Source organism: Sturnira hondurensis, unplaced genomic scaffold (assembly GCF_014824575.4).
Source record: "Sturnira hondurensis isolate 20B ecotype Veracruz unplaced genomic scaffold, ASM1482457v3 Scaffold0000648, whole genome shotgun sequence".
NCBI classification, from domain to species: Eukaryota; Metazoa; Chordata; class Mammalia; order Chiroptera; family Phyllostomidae; genus Sturnira; species Sturnira hondurensis.
Genome location: NW_028073279.1, coordinates 671,026 through 690,104, shown reverse-complemented (window position 1 = coordinate 690,104; position 19,079 = coordinate 671,026). Strand labels below are relative to the sequence as shown.

At 36.0% G+C, this 19,079-nt stretch overlaps 1 protein-coding gene across 1 annotated transcript in view; it reads right to left on the bottom strand.

The window, feature by feature from the left end:
* Positions 1 to 19,079, bottom strand: part of SLC44A5 (solute carrier family 44 member 5) — a 125,093-nt gene that overhangs the window by 27,785 nt on the left and 78,229 nt on the right. Inside the window, exons 7-11 of the mRNA XM_037043854.1 lie at positions 18,936 to 18,996; positions 14,717 to 14,840; positions 13,208 to 13,291; positions 11,266 to 11,378; positions 2,617 to 2,748 (exon numbers count right to left, since the gene is read on the bottom strand). Coding sequence (XP_036899749.1) covers positions 2,617 to 2,748; positions 11,266 to 11,378; positions 13,208 to 13,291; positions 14,717 to 14,840; positions 18,936 to 18,996 — 514 coding nt within the window. The remainder of the gene's footprint in view (positions 1 to 2,616; positions 2,749 to 11,265; positions 11,379 to 13,207; positions 13,292 to 14,716; positions 14,841 to 18,935; positions 18,997 to 19,079) is intronic.

Below are 19,079 nucleotides of genomic sequence, written 5' to 3'. Positions count from 1 at the left end.
CTAATTGCTGATTTCCTCAATTCTAAAATAAATGTCTTTAACTTAATATCTTTTTAGGAAAAGTAAAGAAAGCCTTCATTCAATAGCTATTCGTTAGTTAACGAATTCATCCTGACTTCAGAGATGTTCAAAAGTAAACAAGAATGATTTGAAAATTAAGGAAATATACCACTGCTAATAACAATCTAAGATTACAAAAAAAACTTAATGGAAAGTTCATTAAATTTCCGCCTGTGAGAGAATCCATTCCATAGCCTGCTTCTGGGATAGTTCTTCTGCTGATGCATGAACACGTCCATCGCTAACCGCTAGGGTGCGCACCAATTCTTCCTACTGCTGCACCACTGAGACCCACGCTGCAGCACAAGTCACTCAAGATTTCCAAGTGGGAGGAAATCAGTTAGCCCAGACACGTGGGAGGGTCTCAGTAATGTGCCATTTTGCTTCTCTATCTTTTTAAAGTTAAACTGTGCTACGTTTTACATGCACATTTGATTCTCTTAAAACATAAAATTGAGCCCCAAATCATGGACTATGTAGTCATATTAAGCTAAAATCATTATCTTTTTTTGATGGACCTAAGAATATGAGATAAACTAGAATTGCTTTATCTTCTGAAATGGCACTGATAAGAATATTGCATATCAATCTTATATATTTATAAAATTACATATTCAAAATGGTAGTATTAGAGAAATTTAAACGCCTTTTGAATTTACATGTTATAATCCTTCCTTGTGTTTGAATAAGAACAAACAATAGAATTTTTTTAAGACCTTATAGAGAAGCTGGTATACCTATAGCTTCACAGAGGAGGAGACTGGGATAATTAATAACAGAAATAAGAATACAACCATCTCCTAACACAATTCAAGACTCATAAAAATATCATTGCTTATGTAACTCTGCTTGTTTTTAGTGTTCCTGTCGATTAATGTAATCACACATATGCACTTATCTCGGGGGCCTAGAATTTGGTCCATAGACAGCCCAAGGAATCAATTCATGTCTGATACATGGGTTATAAAAGCTGAAGCTCATTTAAATGAGCATTTCTAGACTTTAAAATAAAAGCAAGCTCTGCGTTTTCCTCAAAGCACATCTCTTAATTTCCCAATAGCAGATTCTGATCACCTCAATGATGTTTGTGTCAAAGCTCCTTAAGGGACAGCAGTGGATGACCACAGACCCTGTAACTGAGATTCATCCGAGAGGAAAACTAGAGGTCAAAATGCACAATGGATGGGATTTGTTGTCTTCAGAAAGGATAGCTAACAGTAAGGGGATTGCTGAGCAGATAAGAAATCACTTCTAATTCAGGGAAAGTGATTACAGGAGAATGCTAGCTCCAAGATGTCTGATTTTTAGAGCTAAAAATGGCTGTAAATGAATTAATTCTGCAACATATTTGAAAAAAATAAGGTGTTTCTTATGTGAAGAGAACTAGTCTGATGAGAGCAAGGATTGGGTCTTCTGATCCAGCACTATCCAAGGAAAAGAGAACAGCGGAATTCGGTCAGCAAGGGCGTCTGGCGGGGGTGGCTGTGCAGAAGGCCAGGTCAGCTAGCTTGGCGTGAACCTGAAGAAAACAGCTCTCAAAACTCTCTGAGGCCCTCTGCTAAAAAGGCTCCTCATTAGCAGCATTGTGCTTCACATGCTTTGATCCCAGGAAAGCGGTGTCCTACACGGGATACGTCTGCATTCTGATCAGGGAGAGTGTAAAACAAATAGTGTGCCCGATGGCGTAAAACTGATAGCGGAAAAAATAAAATGGCACTCTGGTGACATAATGTAGCCTGGACCTGAAAGCCTGGTGACTTTTGGGTGAAGTGACAAAATCGAGTTTTCAAATTAATGGGGATGGAGCCCGTCCCTGGAATCATGATGCTCCCCAAGATATCGACCCCTGCGCAGTTCTGCCGGGCTCTCTTGCCAGGCTTCCCTGAATATGTCTCACCTGGCTTTCAAACCTCAATGACATGAAGATGAATTTTCTTTTAAAGCAACACGTAATTAGAGGTTATTTTTTAAGACTTGATTAGAGAACACGAGTCTCTGTGAATTGCATGGAATATTAAAATAAAACCATTTTAGGAATATAGATTCAGTCATCTCTAAAATCATCTTGCTTTAAACATTTTGTTAGTATTATCCTTAACTAATTTAATACGCTGAATTGAGAGTTCAAAATACAAATTTATTTTAGTAACTTATTATTCCAATTCCTATAATAAATAATTTAAAATTCCTATTGTAAAAATCGTTTCTTAGTTTCTGTCCTTTTTTAATAAAACAAGTTTAAAATATCAAACATTGTTTCCTTTTAAAACACCTTGCTTGTATATCAGTTTAATGGCTATCAATATCCACACCCAAAATATTTTAATTTGAAAGCAAGAAGTTCAAAATCATTGTAAAATAATGTTTTCTTAGGTTCTATAATAGATTCTGCTCAATGGCTTTTCCACTTACAGTAGGGTCATGAACACATTTACTTCAAGGATGTTAGCACTAACTGTGCTTAACAGGTCACACCAACCCAAGCTTTCCTTCAGACAAAAAGATGCTTTCTCCTTATTACAATTTTAACAAAGCCAATGTTGAAAATCCACTCACTAAATGCGAACCATGTTTGTCTCAGTTGGAAGTACGTGCTTATGTTGGTCCGAAACCCGATGTCATAAATGGTTAGGTGAGAATTTGGGTGCTCCCAAAGGCTGCTGTACTCCTGGTGACAGTGCCATATTCCTTGAAAAGGAGAGAAAAACAGACTAATATTAAATGTTATTTTCTGAAATATAAGCTATGCCCTCATCACACATATTTACTTGTATTTGAACAGCATGATCATTTCTACAAAGGCAAGATTCATATATACATACAACATATTTTATGTTCATCTAATAGCCTTAAATGTGCTACCGTATTCAATATAAATGTGTTCAGCATTTGTCTGGATGCCTGTGGCAACGCTTGGCTTTAAGTGTTCTTTTAACTAGAAACAACTTTAATGTCCATCTGTAGGGACTGGTTAAATACTTGCACAGTGGAATGCTATATTTCCATATAAGAAGGAAAAAGACTAGAGTGATATTAAATAATTTCTACGATATTTTGTTAAGTAAAAAAAGCAAGCTACAAAATGACATAATAATATGCTGTCATTTGTATAATAAGAACAATCTTTGTATATATTTTCTTATACACTCATAAAGTATTTCTGTAAGGAAACATAGAAATGTAATACTTTGTGCTTTCAGGGATGGAACCTTAGTGACCTGGCAACAGAATGAGAAGGAAAATTTTAACTATACAAACATCATACTTTTTGAAATTTGAAGCATATGAATGTATAGTCAACTTAAAAAGCAAATTTAAAAATTCATTTAGATTGCAAAAAAAAGCCATTTTCCATTTTTTATGGTGAAATCATGTATTGGTGGAATTACCTAAAGCCTATTACCTAAAGCCTAAAGCCTATTACCTAGCCTCATCAAAGTTTGTGTCTAGGCAAGTCAAATATGGACCAGCTGCATTTCCCCCCAAAACCCTGTATATATCAGACTACATAATGACTTTGTACACGGTCTACAAGGTACTAGTAAAAATTACAGATAAGAGGCCCACCCGTTTTAATGACTGCTGGGTCTGAATTAGGTCTATTGGAAATGTTCCAGTTTTTTAAACTAACGGGGTTTTGTTTGTTTGGTTGGTTATTTTTAATTTTTTTTAGACATAAGGTGAAGATGAGGCCGATGGAGAGAGAGACAAGGCTAGACTAGAAAAGACATTTGTTTTTCAAAAAGATACGACAAATTTCTTTCTTTCAGGCCCTGCTTTCCCAGTGTATTTAAAATTTTTCGTTTAAAAATACTTTATAAAATATCTGATACATAAAAATTACATGTAAAGTAGGTTTAAAGCATAAAGTAAAATGAACACATATGAATGCATCACTTAGCTGAGGATTTTGCTTTAATTAAATTAAAATTTAGTACTCTCCTCTATGTCCTATCATACCTATTTCCCTCTTCCTGCCAAAGAGCAACAATTCTGGATTTTGTGCTTATTATTCTATTTTAATAGAAAATTGCATTGAAATTTCCCCCTAAGGGAGATTTATATCTCATACAGATTTATCATTTATTGGCTTATTTATTTATTCTTGTAGTACTATGAATTTTGAGGATATTTCTTTAGATGTTTACATATTTGGAATTGGTATATCTTTTTATTGAATCGAATCCTTTTTATAACTAGTAATGCTTTTTATTCTCAAATCTATTTTGTCTGATATTATTATAGCTACTACAGCTTTATTTTTGTTAATGATTGCTAGTATATTTTTATCCATGTCCTGATTGTCAAATTCCTTATGTGTTGTATAACTTTTGTAAACAATATACAGCTCCAACTTGCATGTATATATTTTAATCTGATTTGAAAATATCTGTATTCTAATTGATTAGTTTAATACATTTATATTTGATGTATTGACATATTTCTTTTTGTTTCTACTTACTTTTTGCTTTTCCTATTCTACTTTGTGCCTACATTTCTTTTCTTCCAATTTTTTTAAAAAAATGGGTAAGTTTTCATTTGTCTGTTTGCTTATTTGTTTACTTACATTCTACTTTGCTCCTCTATTGGTTTGGAAATATCTACTCTATTTTTAGAATAGATTACCCTTGAAAATTTGCTATGTGCTCTTAATAACCAAGTTTAAAGTCAGTATCTTAACAAGAAAATATAAGACCTTAGATCACTCCATCATCACTTCACTCTGATTATTATCCGGTATTTTGGTTATGTGTATTTAGACCTCAGAAAAGTGAATATTATTACTATTTTACACAAATATTATTTAAATTTGCCTACACATTTGCCAATTCATTGTCTTTGCTCATAATTCTTTAAAAAATATTTTATTTATTTTTTTAGACAAAGGGGAAGGGAGGGAGAGAGGGAGAGAAACAATGCGTAGTTGCCTCTTATGATCCCCCTACTGGGGACCTGTACCGCAACCCAGCCATGTGCCCTGACTGGGAGTCAACTGGTTACTCTTTGGTTCAACCCTCCATCCACTGAGTCACACCAGCCAGGGCATAATTCTTTCTTTTATATCTTTTTGTGTAATCATTTTCTTTCTTTTTGAAATACATCTTTTAGGATTTTTTTTAGTATGTGTCTATTAGTAAACTCTAGTTTTTACTTATCTTAAAATATTCTTATATTACTCTATTGAAAGATAGCTTTGCTGAGTATATAGCTATAGGTTGACAGTTTTTTTTCTTAGCTCTTTGAAGTATTATTTCACTTCTTTTACTGCTGTTGAAAAAATCTGCTTCAGCCTAGTTGTTTATTTGTTTGTGATCTGTCTTTTCTCTGCTGCTCTTTTTAAAAACTTTTGGTTATTGGTATTCTGAAGCTTGATAACAGTTTCTTCCCTTCGTCGTTAGTTTCTTGCTCTGCAGTATATAAACATGTTGTCTTTCTCCCGTCTTAAAAAATAAAACAAAAGAAATTCGACTTTTGATCGTTTTCCCCTCATCAATAGCCCAATTTCTTGCTCACCATTAAAACCAAACTCTCCAAAGTAACCATTTTTATTTTTTGCCTACAATTTCTCCCCTCCAACCCTTCCTCGAAATCTCCCCTAAAAAGGTTTCCCACCCTCTTCAATTGATCAGAACTGCCCTCAGCAGATCACCAGGCATCTTTCTGCATTTCTAAACCAAGGCCAACTCTCAGGTTTCATCTTTCTTGACCTATTAGCCATATTTGACATGCTTGATCACTCCTTTCTTTTTCCACTTGGCTTCAAAAACATCACCTGCTTTTGGTTTATAAAAAACAAACAATCAAAAAACAAAAACTCGTTCTCCTTAATTATCTTTGCTGGTGTCTTCTCTCCCTCTGACCCTTTAAGATCGGTGGGCCTCAGAGCTCATTCCCACATCTCTATCTACATTTACTGGTGACCTCTTGGTGACCTCAGCTAGTCCCAGAGACTCCAGTGCTCCTGACTCCTAAATGTGTTTTCCTGGGCTAGCATCTCTCTCTAATTCCAGGCTAAGTATCCAATGCTTATTTGACATCTCCACTTTAATGCCTCATAAACATCTCAAACTCAACATGCTCAAAATTGAAGTTCTGATCAATTATCTTTTTACAGCAGATTTGCTATTCGAAAATCTTCCCTATCTCAGTTGATAGCAATTCTTTTTCAGTTGCTGAAGTGGAAACTTCATTCTTGACTTCCTACTTTTTCTCATGAGCTGCATTCAATTCATCAAGAAATTCAGCTGTTTCTGTATTAGAAATGTGATCTGAGCTTCCCTAATTTGGCACATGGATTACCGTAATAGTCACCCCACTGGTCTTGTTGCTTCTTCCCTTTCCTCACTACAGTCTCTTCTCAACTCACAGACTGGAGCAATCATCACTTCACATCCCCTTCTCTGCTCAAAACTCTACAATGTCTCCCCATTTCATGCAGAGTACAAGGCAAGATCTTACAACAATCTATGTCTTTGGCTATCCCTCCAAAAATTCTATGACTTCACCTCCTACTATTCTCTCCTTTACTCAGTATACCCTCCCACACTAGCCTTCTAGCCATTTTTTCCACACATTCCTATCTTTGAGCATTTCCTCTAGCTGTGCTCACTGTCTTGAACTTTCCCCTTATCTCCAATGACGATTCCATTGCCTTTGTAAAGTGTCTTCTCAGATCTGTTCTCAAAAAGGCCTACTCTAATATTGCCCTATCATGACCCACTCAATCCTTTTTTACCTGCTCTCTTTTTTATTTTTAGCATAAAAATACAATTTTCTAATAGATAATTTGCTTAAGCTGTAAGCATCAGGATAGCATGGACATTTGTCTGATTATTATTGTATCTCAAAAGCCTAGAAAAGTGCCTGTACACTGTAGCTGCTCAATTAATATCTGGTAAATGGACAAATGAAAGAATACATGACTAGATATGGATGTCTTTTCCCTTGTTCTTGCTGGTATAGAGCTTCTTGAATCCTGAATTCATATCTTTTGTCAGTTCTAGAAAAATCTCATCCAATATGATTCAAAATATGACTGATGTACGTCAGGCCCTACTCAAGTTATTCTTTACCACTGTCCTCTTGTAACATTCTGCTGTAACGTGGGTAACTCAGAGCATCTTTCAGTTCATTAATTCTCTAATTTGCAATGCAATGTAACAATTTTAATTTAACATTTCTTTTTATTTTGAGCACTTCTATTGGGTTCATCTTCATGTATGCCTGAACATCTTTGATAATTTCTGATTTTTAAAAATTCTATCCTTAATTCTTAAACATTTTATATAGTTGTTTCATGTTTTATATGTACTAATTCCCATATCTAATTTCTTGAAGGCTGCGATGTGATGTTTACAACTTTTTTTCTCCAAAAAATCATTTCCTTGCATATTTAGTAATCTTTGACTGATTGCCACTCATGCTTTATTCAGCTTCATCTGTGGAGACCTGGTGACCTGAATTGAAGTTGCATTCATCTAGAAGGGAGTTGTATCCATGTCTGGCAGCAGCCAATGGGCACTACCAGCCTGGGGCCACTTTAGGTGATTTCCAGGATCCTGGCCTCCTCACTCAAGCAGTGTCAGCTCGGCCCACTGCTCCGTTGCTGGCTCTGCTCTCAGGCCCTTGCTTGTAGCACTCACACGGGCTGCTCAGCATTTCGCATGCGCCTCCTGCTCAGTGCCCCACTTTCCTAGCTCATGGGTTTAATTTTTGTGTCTGTAGGGAGATTGTTCTCATTTTCTGAAATCTCACCAAAACAACACCTTATATCATACAATACAATATTATTTTAATGCCATTATTTATTAGCAAGCAAGCCCTTCAGACTATTTAGTTCCTTCATAATGGTGGGTGTGAAAGTCTCAGCAGCGTTTCCCTGTCTCTTTCTCTTTTTAAGATATGACTCCTGGGCTTCAACTCCTCCTTCCACAATAATATTCACAAATAACAACCACAGATATTTCTTACTGAACAATTACCATGTGGTAGGCAGTTTTCTAAGTACTTTATGTACATTATTTTTTGTAATACAGATTCTTACTATATAGTTGAGGAAATAAAATTAGAGACTATGCACTTGCAGAGGATCACATTATTAACATGTAATGAATCTGTAATTGTGTCTCTTCAGTCTCCAAATCCATGCTTACAGCCAATGGCCTCCCCTGTGTAATTCCTAACTTGTTCTGGCCAAGGCAAATTGTTCCACTGCTGTTCATGGGCATTTGCCCACCAATAGTCTGACTTTTCTCTGGTCAGTATGTCACATCTACATAGTTCTCTGCCCTAGTGAGTAGACTGCTATCAATAGGAAATGGTTGGATTCCTATGATATATCACTAGTCAGCTTCCTAAGACAGCAGCAGGTGTCAGTTACAGTCTTACTTATTTACCCTTCCCATTCTAGTTGGATATTTCTCCACCCAATGAACAGCTTTAAGCTTACTTGCCACACCATGAATTGCTGAGTTAGCACTACATAGAAAGTCAATAGGAAGCTAAAATTCGTGGGTTTACCTGCGCTTTTTAGATATTAATTGTCTTTCTCCTTTTTGCCGTTGTCAAAGTTGGACTGTAGGCGATTGCAGATCCCCTTGCTCATTAAGACAAGTCAGTGAGATCAATAGCAAACTTTACTGCCTTTCCTTTCTTGATAATAATAAAGGAGTGATTGAATCACACGCTCAGGCTTTATGTTGGCAAACAGCAGAGGTTATTTTGAGCTCCAAGCAGAAACACACAAAAAAAGGCTTTTAAACAAAAAGGTTTCTTAAGAGTGTCTGATTAAGGGACAGCAGTTTTTTCCAGTAGACTGAGGCACCTCTCTGTGGGGAGCTGCACAGCAGGAGCAGAGGAGGAACACCTGAGAGACCAGAATGGTTGTCTAGAAACTCAGTAACCCGGTACCCAGAGTGCTTACTGTGTTCCAGGCACTGTTCTACGAGCTTCATACTTGTTGTTTCTTTTAATACCCGCAGTCTTGTGAGATAGAGATATTATTGCAGCAATGCTATAGATAAGGAAACTAGGTTTTACAATCTTTATGAAACTTTCCCAGAGTTCCCCAGTTACACAGTATGGAACAAGCTGGGATTAGAAGTTAGGCTAACTACAGAAGTTGGGGATTCATTTGCATTCAAACCCCCTCTCCTCTGGACACCATTAGTTTTCTTTATCTGTGAGTCTGTTTCTGGTTTTTTGTTGTTGTTGTTCATTTACTTTATTCTTTAGATTCCACATATAAATGAAATTATACAATATTTTTCCTCTGCTTAATTTATTTCACTTAGCATAATACCCTCTAGGTCTATCTATGTTGTCACGAGTGGTAAGATTTCATTCTTTTTTACGACTGAGTAATATTCCACTGTATATTATTTATCCAATCTTTTATTGATAGGCATTTGGGTTGCTTCCATATCTTGGTTATTGTTAATAATGCCGTAATGAACACAGGGTTGTTTGTATCTATTCAAAATAGTGTTTTGAGTTTCTTTGGATAAATACCCAGAAGTTAAATTGCTGGGTCATAAGGTTCAACTGCATTCTTATACTGATATGTGTAAAGCTCTTCTTTGAGTGACAGAAACAGGAAGTTGATATTTTTGGTTTTTTAAATTATTCTTTATTGATTATGCTATTAGAGTTGTCCCGAATTTCCCCCTTTTTTCCACCCTCCACCTACCACCCCCTACTCCCTCAGGCCATACCGACCCCATTGTTCCTGTCCATGGTCATGCATATAAGTTCTTAGGCTATTTCATTTCCTGTACTGTACTTTACATCCCCGTGGCTATTCTGTAACTACCAATTTATACTTCTTAATCCCCTCACCTCCTCACCCATTCTCCCATACCCCCTCCCATCTGGCAACCATCAAAATGCTCTCCACATCCATGACTCTGTCTCTGTTCTTGTTTGCTTAGATTTTTTATTCAATTGTTGATAGACAGGTATTTTTTGCCATTTTATTGTTCATAGTTTCGATCTTCTTTTTCTTAAATAAGTTCCTTTCACATTTTATATAATAATGGTTTGGTGATGATGAACTCTGGCTTTTTCTTATCTGGGAAGCTCTTTATCTGCCCTTTGATTCTAAATGATAGCTTTTCTGGGTAGAACAATCTTGGCTATAGGTCCCTGCTTTTCATGACTTTGAATATTTCTTGCCAATCCCTTCTGGCCTGCAAAGTTTCTGTTGAGAAATCAACTGACAGCTTTATAGGAACTCCCCTGTAGGTAGCTAACTTCTTTTCTTTTGCTGCTTTTAAGATTCTCTCTTTGTCTTTAACCTTGGCATTTTAATTATGATGTGTCTTGGATGGATGGCTCTTTGCATCCATCTGGTTTGGAACTCTGCTTTCTTGACTTGTGTGCCTATTTCCTTCACCAAATTAAGGAAGTTTTCTTTCATTATTTTTTCAAATAGACTTCCAATTTCTTGCTCTTTCTCTTCTTCTGACACCCCCATGAAGCAACCGTTGGATAGTCTAAAGTTGTCCCACAGACTGCTTAGACTATCCTCATTTTTTGGATTCTCTTTTCTTTTTGTTCTGAAAGGAAGCTGTTCTAAGTACTATACGGTTTCTTGGGAGAGACTTTAATTGCTTTTTTAGGGTTCACATTGTACCTGTGCCATTTGGGGGGGGATTGAGTTGGTGATTGGAGTTCAGCCTTGAAGTACAGTTAATTCTGCCTATAAGAAGTGTAATTCAGAATACTTGCCTCTAGAGGGTGATGCATCATTATGGAGCATTGGCTAATTATTAACATGAGTGACAGTACCAGGATTAAAGGTACTTACTTAAAAAAGAAAAACAGATCATACTTCTATAACTATGCAGACATGGCGTTTTATCAAATAAAAAGTTAAAGGAAGAAAAGAAGTTGTCTGAAATGTTTTTCACTAGCCTAAAAGGGATTCTTTTTACTTCTGTCTCAGTACCTATGAAACATGATACCAAAGGTTGCTGGAGAAAAAGTAGAATATATTGAAAGCACTTTTTTCATGATAAAGAAGAAAAAAGTTATAGAGACAATGTGTGCAAAATTAAATAATTGTTCTAAATTTAACTACTTTTTGTGGGAGCAAAGAATAATTAAATTTGCTGCAAGAAAAATGTTTTCTGCTCATTGATTATGGCAACTGAAAAGAAAGAAGCAATTTTGACATTTGGCAGTTTTAAAAGGGGTAATACCTACCATAACCTATAATTCCAATCACACCCACAACAAAGACCCAGAAGAGTAATCCAGCTGTGAATCTCAGGAGTAGTAGGAACATCCAACTGAGGAGCATGGCAATTGTCAGGCCACTGGTGGAAAAAACACGAGACAAACACAGGGTCAAGTGTGCTAACCACAACATAATGAAAACAGCAAGACAACACTCTTTTTCTCTTAAAAATAAGTCTCAGATTATTTTATTTTACCTAGCTATAGAAACATTTATAACATTAAAAACTACAGACAACGTTTCTGTTAAGACTTTGTATGGAAGAGTAGGACCATTAGGGAATTTATACATGACTCATCTTCATGCACCAAGCTAAAGTGAAGGCTAGTGTCAGCCACTGTTCAAATACCAAATACCAGTGTCTTTGGACAAATACCATATGATCTCACATTTAACAGGAAGCTAAACAACAAAACAAACAAGCAAGCAAAATATAACCAAAGACACTGAAATAGAGAACAGGCTGACAGTGACCAGAGAGGAGAGGGGAGGGAATTTCAGGGGAAATAGGGGAGGGATTTAGAGGAACATATATAAAGGATACATGGACAACAACTGAGAAGGGTGGAAATGGGAGGGAGGGGGGAGCACAGGGGTGGGATGGGATGGGAGTAATAGACAGAGAACTGTACTTGAAAAATAATTAAATTAAAAAATTGGGGGAAAAAAAAAGAAACTGTAGTCCCAGTCAAAGAAAAAAAAAGTTACTCCGTGCTCTTTTACACAAAATTTGACTTGATTAAGCATCTAAAAGTTGTATATATCTTTGTTATTCTCCTAGTATTTTTATAAATGTTGCTTGAACTAACATTTTCAATGCGTCTTCTACATTCCAAGAACCATAATATAAATTAGTAAAATGAAGATGACTTATACATAATTACCATGGTAAAAAGTTCATAGTTTACCAGAAGGAAATAAAACACAAAATGTTCAGTGCTATGTAGAAAATAGGTGTGTATGTGCATGTGGTGCAGGTGTGTAAACACATACCACTGTGGGTATGAGGAACACAGAGGGGGGAATAACTAATTATATATGCAGAAGCCAAGTAAGACTTCATAAATGACATGAAGGCTGATTTTAAATAATGAGATAAAGTTGCCTCTGGCACGAGAAATGATAATGCCAGGAAAGAGAACAGAATGTGCAAAATTATGGGCATGGTATTTAATGTGTTTAGAACGTAGGGTTAATTAAAAAAAAAAAAACTGGGTGGAGATGAACCTGAAAACTTAAGTTGGGCTAGGTTGTAAATGACTTTGTCAGTATCTAAAAAAGTTTTCACTTTATTCTTTCATCAGTAGGAAACCATAGATGCTTTTAAGACCCAAGAAGGCGACACAACAGCCAAATAGTAATGATATTCTTAGATAAACCAAACACATGTACCTCTCTAGTAGTGTGACCGCATTCTCAGGACTGCAAATCTTATGTCTGAAAAATTTTAACTTCCTCCTCTCTTTATATATTTTTTCATAAGTGACCTTTGTGGATGATAATAATAAACATTATGTGGAAGAGACATATTAAAAAATAAAAATAACCTCTTGGAAGTCAATGAAGAACAAATGAGAGAACAGACCAGAGAAATATTGCATTTACTAAAACATGTGATGGGAAGCAAACATATCACAAATGCTACCTTCACATAACTTGAAGTATATGCCTATAGGGGTATTTTAAGATACTCCTGTACAATTAAAATTTATAGTCATAACTTTCTGTTAACACTGGACATATTTCCAAATATCTTTGTTCCATTTTTATTCTACATGAAAAAGAAAATGGCAGGAACTGAGATCTGAGCCAAACTTGAGTTCATGATTATATAGGAAATTTGAAGAAAGAGTTCTACAAAGACAAAATCAGAATGAAGCTGGGGGAATACCATCTGTTTTCACTTACATGAGAATCCAATACCAAGTTGTTGCATAGTCTTCAAACACTCTCATTCCAATTGCCTTTGCATTGAGCATTTTATTCATATTACTAAATTCAAAGAAGAGAAATATCAATTATTTTTCAAGTACCACTAAACAGACATGTCCCTGTTAGGATAAAAAGAATTTTGCAAGCTGCTGTCCAAAGCATATTTGGAGAAACCATCTCTCAGCATGACTCTTTCCCTAGACACAACAGTTCATGAAATGTCACTTTGGTAAACCTACAAAGATGGCTTTATCTACACACATTAGAGATCATGGTTTTCAAAATGGTGAACAGATTCTTTTCTCACACAGGTGGCATGCCTTCAATATTGCAGAAGGCTCACTATATGAAATGAATCTAAATGGAAAGATCAGTTTTTAACTTGCAAAATCCAGAGAGTCAAGAATGAATAAATGAACACCATCATTAATTCACCCTCCTAAACCTTGGACAGCTCTGTAGAAGAGAGGCTCATGGGGCACAGAGGAGTGCACGCATCCTTAGTGTCCGGTTTGATGAATATCAAAGTGGACACACTTACATAACTATGATTACGTCATCCCTTTTCCAATGTGCTCCAATTACAATACCTTTCTTTCCCCAAAAGGAACCACATCCCAACTTTTGTGATAATAATTTCCTAGTTTTTTAAAATTAGTTTTAACTTTTATATATACATCACAGGATAATTTAACTTAGTGGTGCTTACTTTCACATTTTATTGATGGAATCATATGTGTATTATTTCACACAGTTTTATATTTGTGAGGTTTGCCCATGTAGGTATGATATTTTAAATATGCAGAAACTTCACTATTCTATTTGGACTGCTAAAGTCTTTCAAGAAAGAGAAGTTACACTTCAGGATATCTTTATATCTCATTTTTAATTCAACAACTGAGCAATGCAATGATACTCTGTGTGTTTTGCTTGTGCACGTGTGTGTGTGCACCCTGGGAATCACATTTTCCAGTAACATGGAATGCCTGGATGCATACAGCCAGGGGGAACAGTGAATTCACTTCATTGCAGTTAGTATGTGGAAACTCGGTCCAGCACTGAAACGGCATTGTCACGGTCATCTCACCTTCCTTAAGGCTCTTTCCCTTAAAACATCGGGCAAGTTCATTATTTCAGTCACACTTTTTAAGTGCTGATTAAATAAGCATAGTTTTTTCTTAAAGTTATGTTTATTCAAAAAGTAAATTACATGATGACCTTTTGGTACACATTTCCTGATGTCTCATTCTGTATCCAATGATAGCGAAAGATTTAACCATTTTGATAAGCATGTTCTTTCTAATTGTTCTAATTTCTCCTTTTGATGCTTTTCTTTATGAACATATACCAAACTCTCCAATCCACAGGGACATGTATATTTCATAATACGTAATTCTTCCTGTATGACGACCTAATGGAAGCTGTAGTCTTGGGTTCAATAACGGGAGGCATCAAAAATGAAAATGGGAGCGTGAACACACATACTTGGCAGCTGCCCTGAGTTCCTCAGTGTTTCGTATCCTTCCCCTCCCATCTTCGAATGCGGTCTTATTTCCTACTGTTAAAGTGCCATTCTTAGTGGAGAAGTCAGGGAAACATCTCTGGAGAACTGTAAAAATAAAATGGTGATAATCACTCTTCTGCTTTTTCCTACATGATGTCTTCTTCCCTTTGTTAAGCTTTCGGTGACTTAAAACTAAGTTCTTGTTAGACATTGTTTTTGGCACTCGGTATAAACAATTGCCCATTATTTGATGATCAGAAAATTGTCTGTTCTAAGACTGACATAGAAAGCAAATATGGTGACCATCTAAAGTTACATCCTAAACTTAATTATTCTATACATGGTACATTCATAAAGCAAGAAACACAGCACAGGGGGTAAAAGAATACTGATAGTGTATTTCTCACGGTAAACACATTTTTAAAAAAAGGCTTCATTTACTCGCATGACTGGATGAGTTTAGCTTTGTTATTTAAAAAAATCTTAGGTACCTCTTGAGTGAATCCTTGAAAATTAGACATTAGTGAATAATTTCTTGGGAAATAAAAACAGCTCAAGCTTTTGGTTCTACTAAGATGACAAAAGTTTTAGTTGTAAAGCCTCTATAGTTTGTCTTCCTACTTTTCTCACTTACATGTCTTTTTAAAGTATGGAAATGGAGATACTCTTAGCTATTAAAAATATCCCATACTTTGTCTACTAGCATAGTTTCTGAGAAGAGTTAAGTCACTGTTCAACCTTCTATGTTGATTAAATAGAATCCTTTACCTTTTACAAATCTGTATTACTAAAAATATTTTAAACCCCAATTTTAAATAAAGTGAGAAAAGAAATCAGAAATAGATCATCTTTATATTTTTTTCTTACAGGAAACATGTTGGTTCATAAGCCTGGCTGGGAGCTTCCTGGGTATAAATCTAAATCGAGTCCCCAGATGTGGAGGGCAAGGAGAGACTGAAGAAAAAGGCAGATCACTCCAGATTGGAAGATGGCAAGTTTAATAAGCAAGGGGGGTTATGAGGCTTATTTTGGGCAGCTGCATGGTGAGTAGATTTTTGTACCTACCTGCCAAATATATGTATAAATATAATACCTATAAATATATAACATATTTTATACATTGCCAGATAAGAACCAGAGGAGCCACCTCCATGCTAGTGAAACTGCCTGCTGACTCCTTAGGGCTCAGTGCAAAAGAAGAGACCGTCATAGCCACCAGGGGTAGAATGCTGGGGAAGGGCATCAGAAAGATGTGACCTTTGGTTTGAACCCCTGGCTGCACCCGGGGAATTGGAATCTCTTCACTCTGCCTCTGTGCTTGAAGCGTGCTCTCTGCTTGCCTTTTCCAGGCTTGAAGCTGCCCCAGGACACAACCTTGAGCTAGAAATATGATGATGAGAGGATCTGGGGTGGATATGTGACTAAACCCCTGTTAAGACCTTCTGTGATTGTGACTGACCCCAGTGAATGTCTGTAAGTAAACTCCTACATTTTGGTGCGTGGGAGCAAAGAACTCATGTTGAGGTTGTCCAAGACAAGCCTGCTAAGTAAGATCCCTTGCTTATTAAATCTAAATTTTCGTCAGTCTCTCTCTGTCCTCTGTGCATGGCAGCTGGTTTCAGCTTTCACTTGGGAACTTTCCCAGGAGGTGGTGACCCAAGAACGTGTCACAGATTTGCGAGGGTTCATATAGAGTTTAGACCTAAACATATTAAAGCAGTTGGCTCAGGAAAGGAAGAGATACGTTTATAAAGCCTTTCCTGACTTTCTTGGCTGAAAGCGATTTCTTGACTACCTACTTCCATCTTCTGTACCACTTTCATTAACCTCTCTTTCTTTCCTCTTCCCATTCCCTGGCATAATGGACATTGTGGGCTCTACCAGCTGTTTCTATCCCCTCTTAACCCAATCATATTTCTGTTCCCCAGCACTGCATGGAAATTATCTTCCAGGTGATCCCAAAGACCTCCTAATTGCCAAAACCTACAATATTTTTTAGTCTTCATCCTAGGTAGAACTCAGTAAGTATTTGCTGTTGAATAAGCTAGCTTTCCTGAGTTTTTGACATGGTAGACAACCCACGTCTTTCAGAAATCTCCTTCCTTTCCCAGATTCACGTCCCGATTCTCTCCTGCCCTCCCTTGCCTTGCTGTACGCTCTTTCCCTTTCCACTGCTTAAACATGACTATTCCCACCTACGGCATTCCCCAGGTTTGTCCTAAATATTATTTCCATGCAATAACTTATCTAATCTGTTAGCCTCAATTACTAAATGTGTTCATTATATATTTGGAAAGTAGAGAAAATATGAAGGAAGATACAAAACTGTAGTAGTTCTAACACCCACAACGAACTATATTTTGGTGAATTTCCTTTCAGTTTTTCTTCAATGAGAAATTTTTCTGCTTGAGTTATAACCATACATTACTTGCAGTGCGTTCCCTTGCTTTATTTTTTCTTTTATTATTATTCATTTCCTTATATAAACCCTTTAATGAGTAAATTTTATTAGCTGCATACTATTCTATTAAGTAATTATATTTGATCCCATACTAGGGGGAATCCACATTGATTGCAATGTATACCTTAACGTCTCCTTCACTGGCCTGTGAAGGATTAAGCTTTTTACGTTTCTGTATCACCAACGTACATTTTAGATTATAAGATTTAACCAAACGGTACTTGTAAGGGCAGGGACTCAGTCTTATACTTTTATATCTATTTTATCTCCAGTGACTAATGAGTCATTTTTACCTTTTTGCATAAAAAATTTGTAATACTATTCTTGCCTACAGACACTTGCTGCCTAGGGCTTCCTGGTCAAATGCAAATGCCTGCAAACCCTATGTCATTGCTTGAGTCTATAATGACCCAGAGGAGAGTGACGGGGGTCTGTAAGACACTGTGTTTGGTGGTAGCTATTTCAGTTTTTGCCAGACTTTCTACTCAAACCTCATGAATAAATATTGACTTTCTTCTATTTTGAAAGAAATACACGCTCATCATGGAAAAATGGAGGGGAAAAAAAGAGAAAATACCCAGTGTTTTGCCATCTCCAAAACAACCACTTAATATTTTGGCATATTTCTTTCCATTTTTTTCCTTTGAATATGTTTTAAGAGTTTATTTATTGACTTTTAGAAAGAGTGGAAAGGAGGAAGAAAGAGAGGGAGAGAAACATCAGTGTGTGGTTGTCTCTTGTACACCCCTAACTGGGGACCTGGCCCGCAACCCTGGCATGTGCTCTAACTGGAAATCAAACTGGCGACCCTTTGGTTCACAGGCTGGTGCTCAATCCATTGAGCCACACCAGCCAGGGCTGAATATTTTTTCTTTATTTTAATTTACACATGCTTGTCATTCTAGTACATATAGAATTTTGCAGTTTATTTAACATTATAATAATGTTAAATAAATAATGTATAATATTTGTATAATGTATAATAAATAATGTATAATATTTATAGTTAACAATTCTAAAATATTTCATTTAATGAATATATCATAAATTATTTGAGAATTCTCTTGCTCTTGGGCATTACAGTATTTCCTTTTTCTTTCTTTTCTTGAGGGGGTCCTATTGGATAACATTGTGGTGAACATCTTTATATAGTTTTTTCTCTATAGTTAGAATCATAAGTATAAGAAGAAAAGTGAGATTATTTCATTTTCTTCTAAATATAGTTAAACAAAGTTTATAAATTTTAAAGATATAAAATATTGATTCTTTCAGGAGACATATAAATATTTTAAATTTCAAATTTTAAATATTTGAAATAAAGACAAGTATATGTTCTACCCTTACCCCCCAAACAATTTTTGAACAGACATTTTGTCTGAATTCTGGGGTCAGTGTATAAGAGTATGTCTTTGTGTGCACTTATGTGAGTTCATAGAGCACCAAATAATTGATCTGATGGGGCTTTCAAAAATCAATTTTTAGTATTTTAATGTATATTTAAAAATATACATTTAAATGCAGCAAAAACCCCCAATACACATAAATCCAGTGGAAATATTCCTGGCCAGTGTCAGGACATTGGGCTTTAGCTTTGGCTTCCTTCCTAATTAACTCTGAGATCTTGGGCCAGTCATAGGACAATTCTTGGCCTCAGTTTCATCCATGGTGAAATGAGGAAATTAAATTAAATAACTCCTTCACAGATTCTCTGTTTATAAGGTAAAATAATAATCACTTACAAGGTTTGCTTGGGAAAATCACTGTTGGACAATCATCATCCATTACTATTTGTGAGAGAGACTAAAACGGAAGGAAGAGTACGTTAGCATTTCAAAGGCTTTGCCGTGACAACTTTCACACCCTCAATATAGAACTTTTGTCCT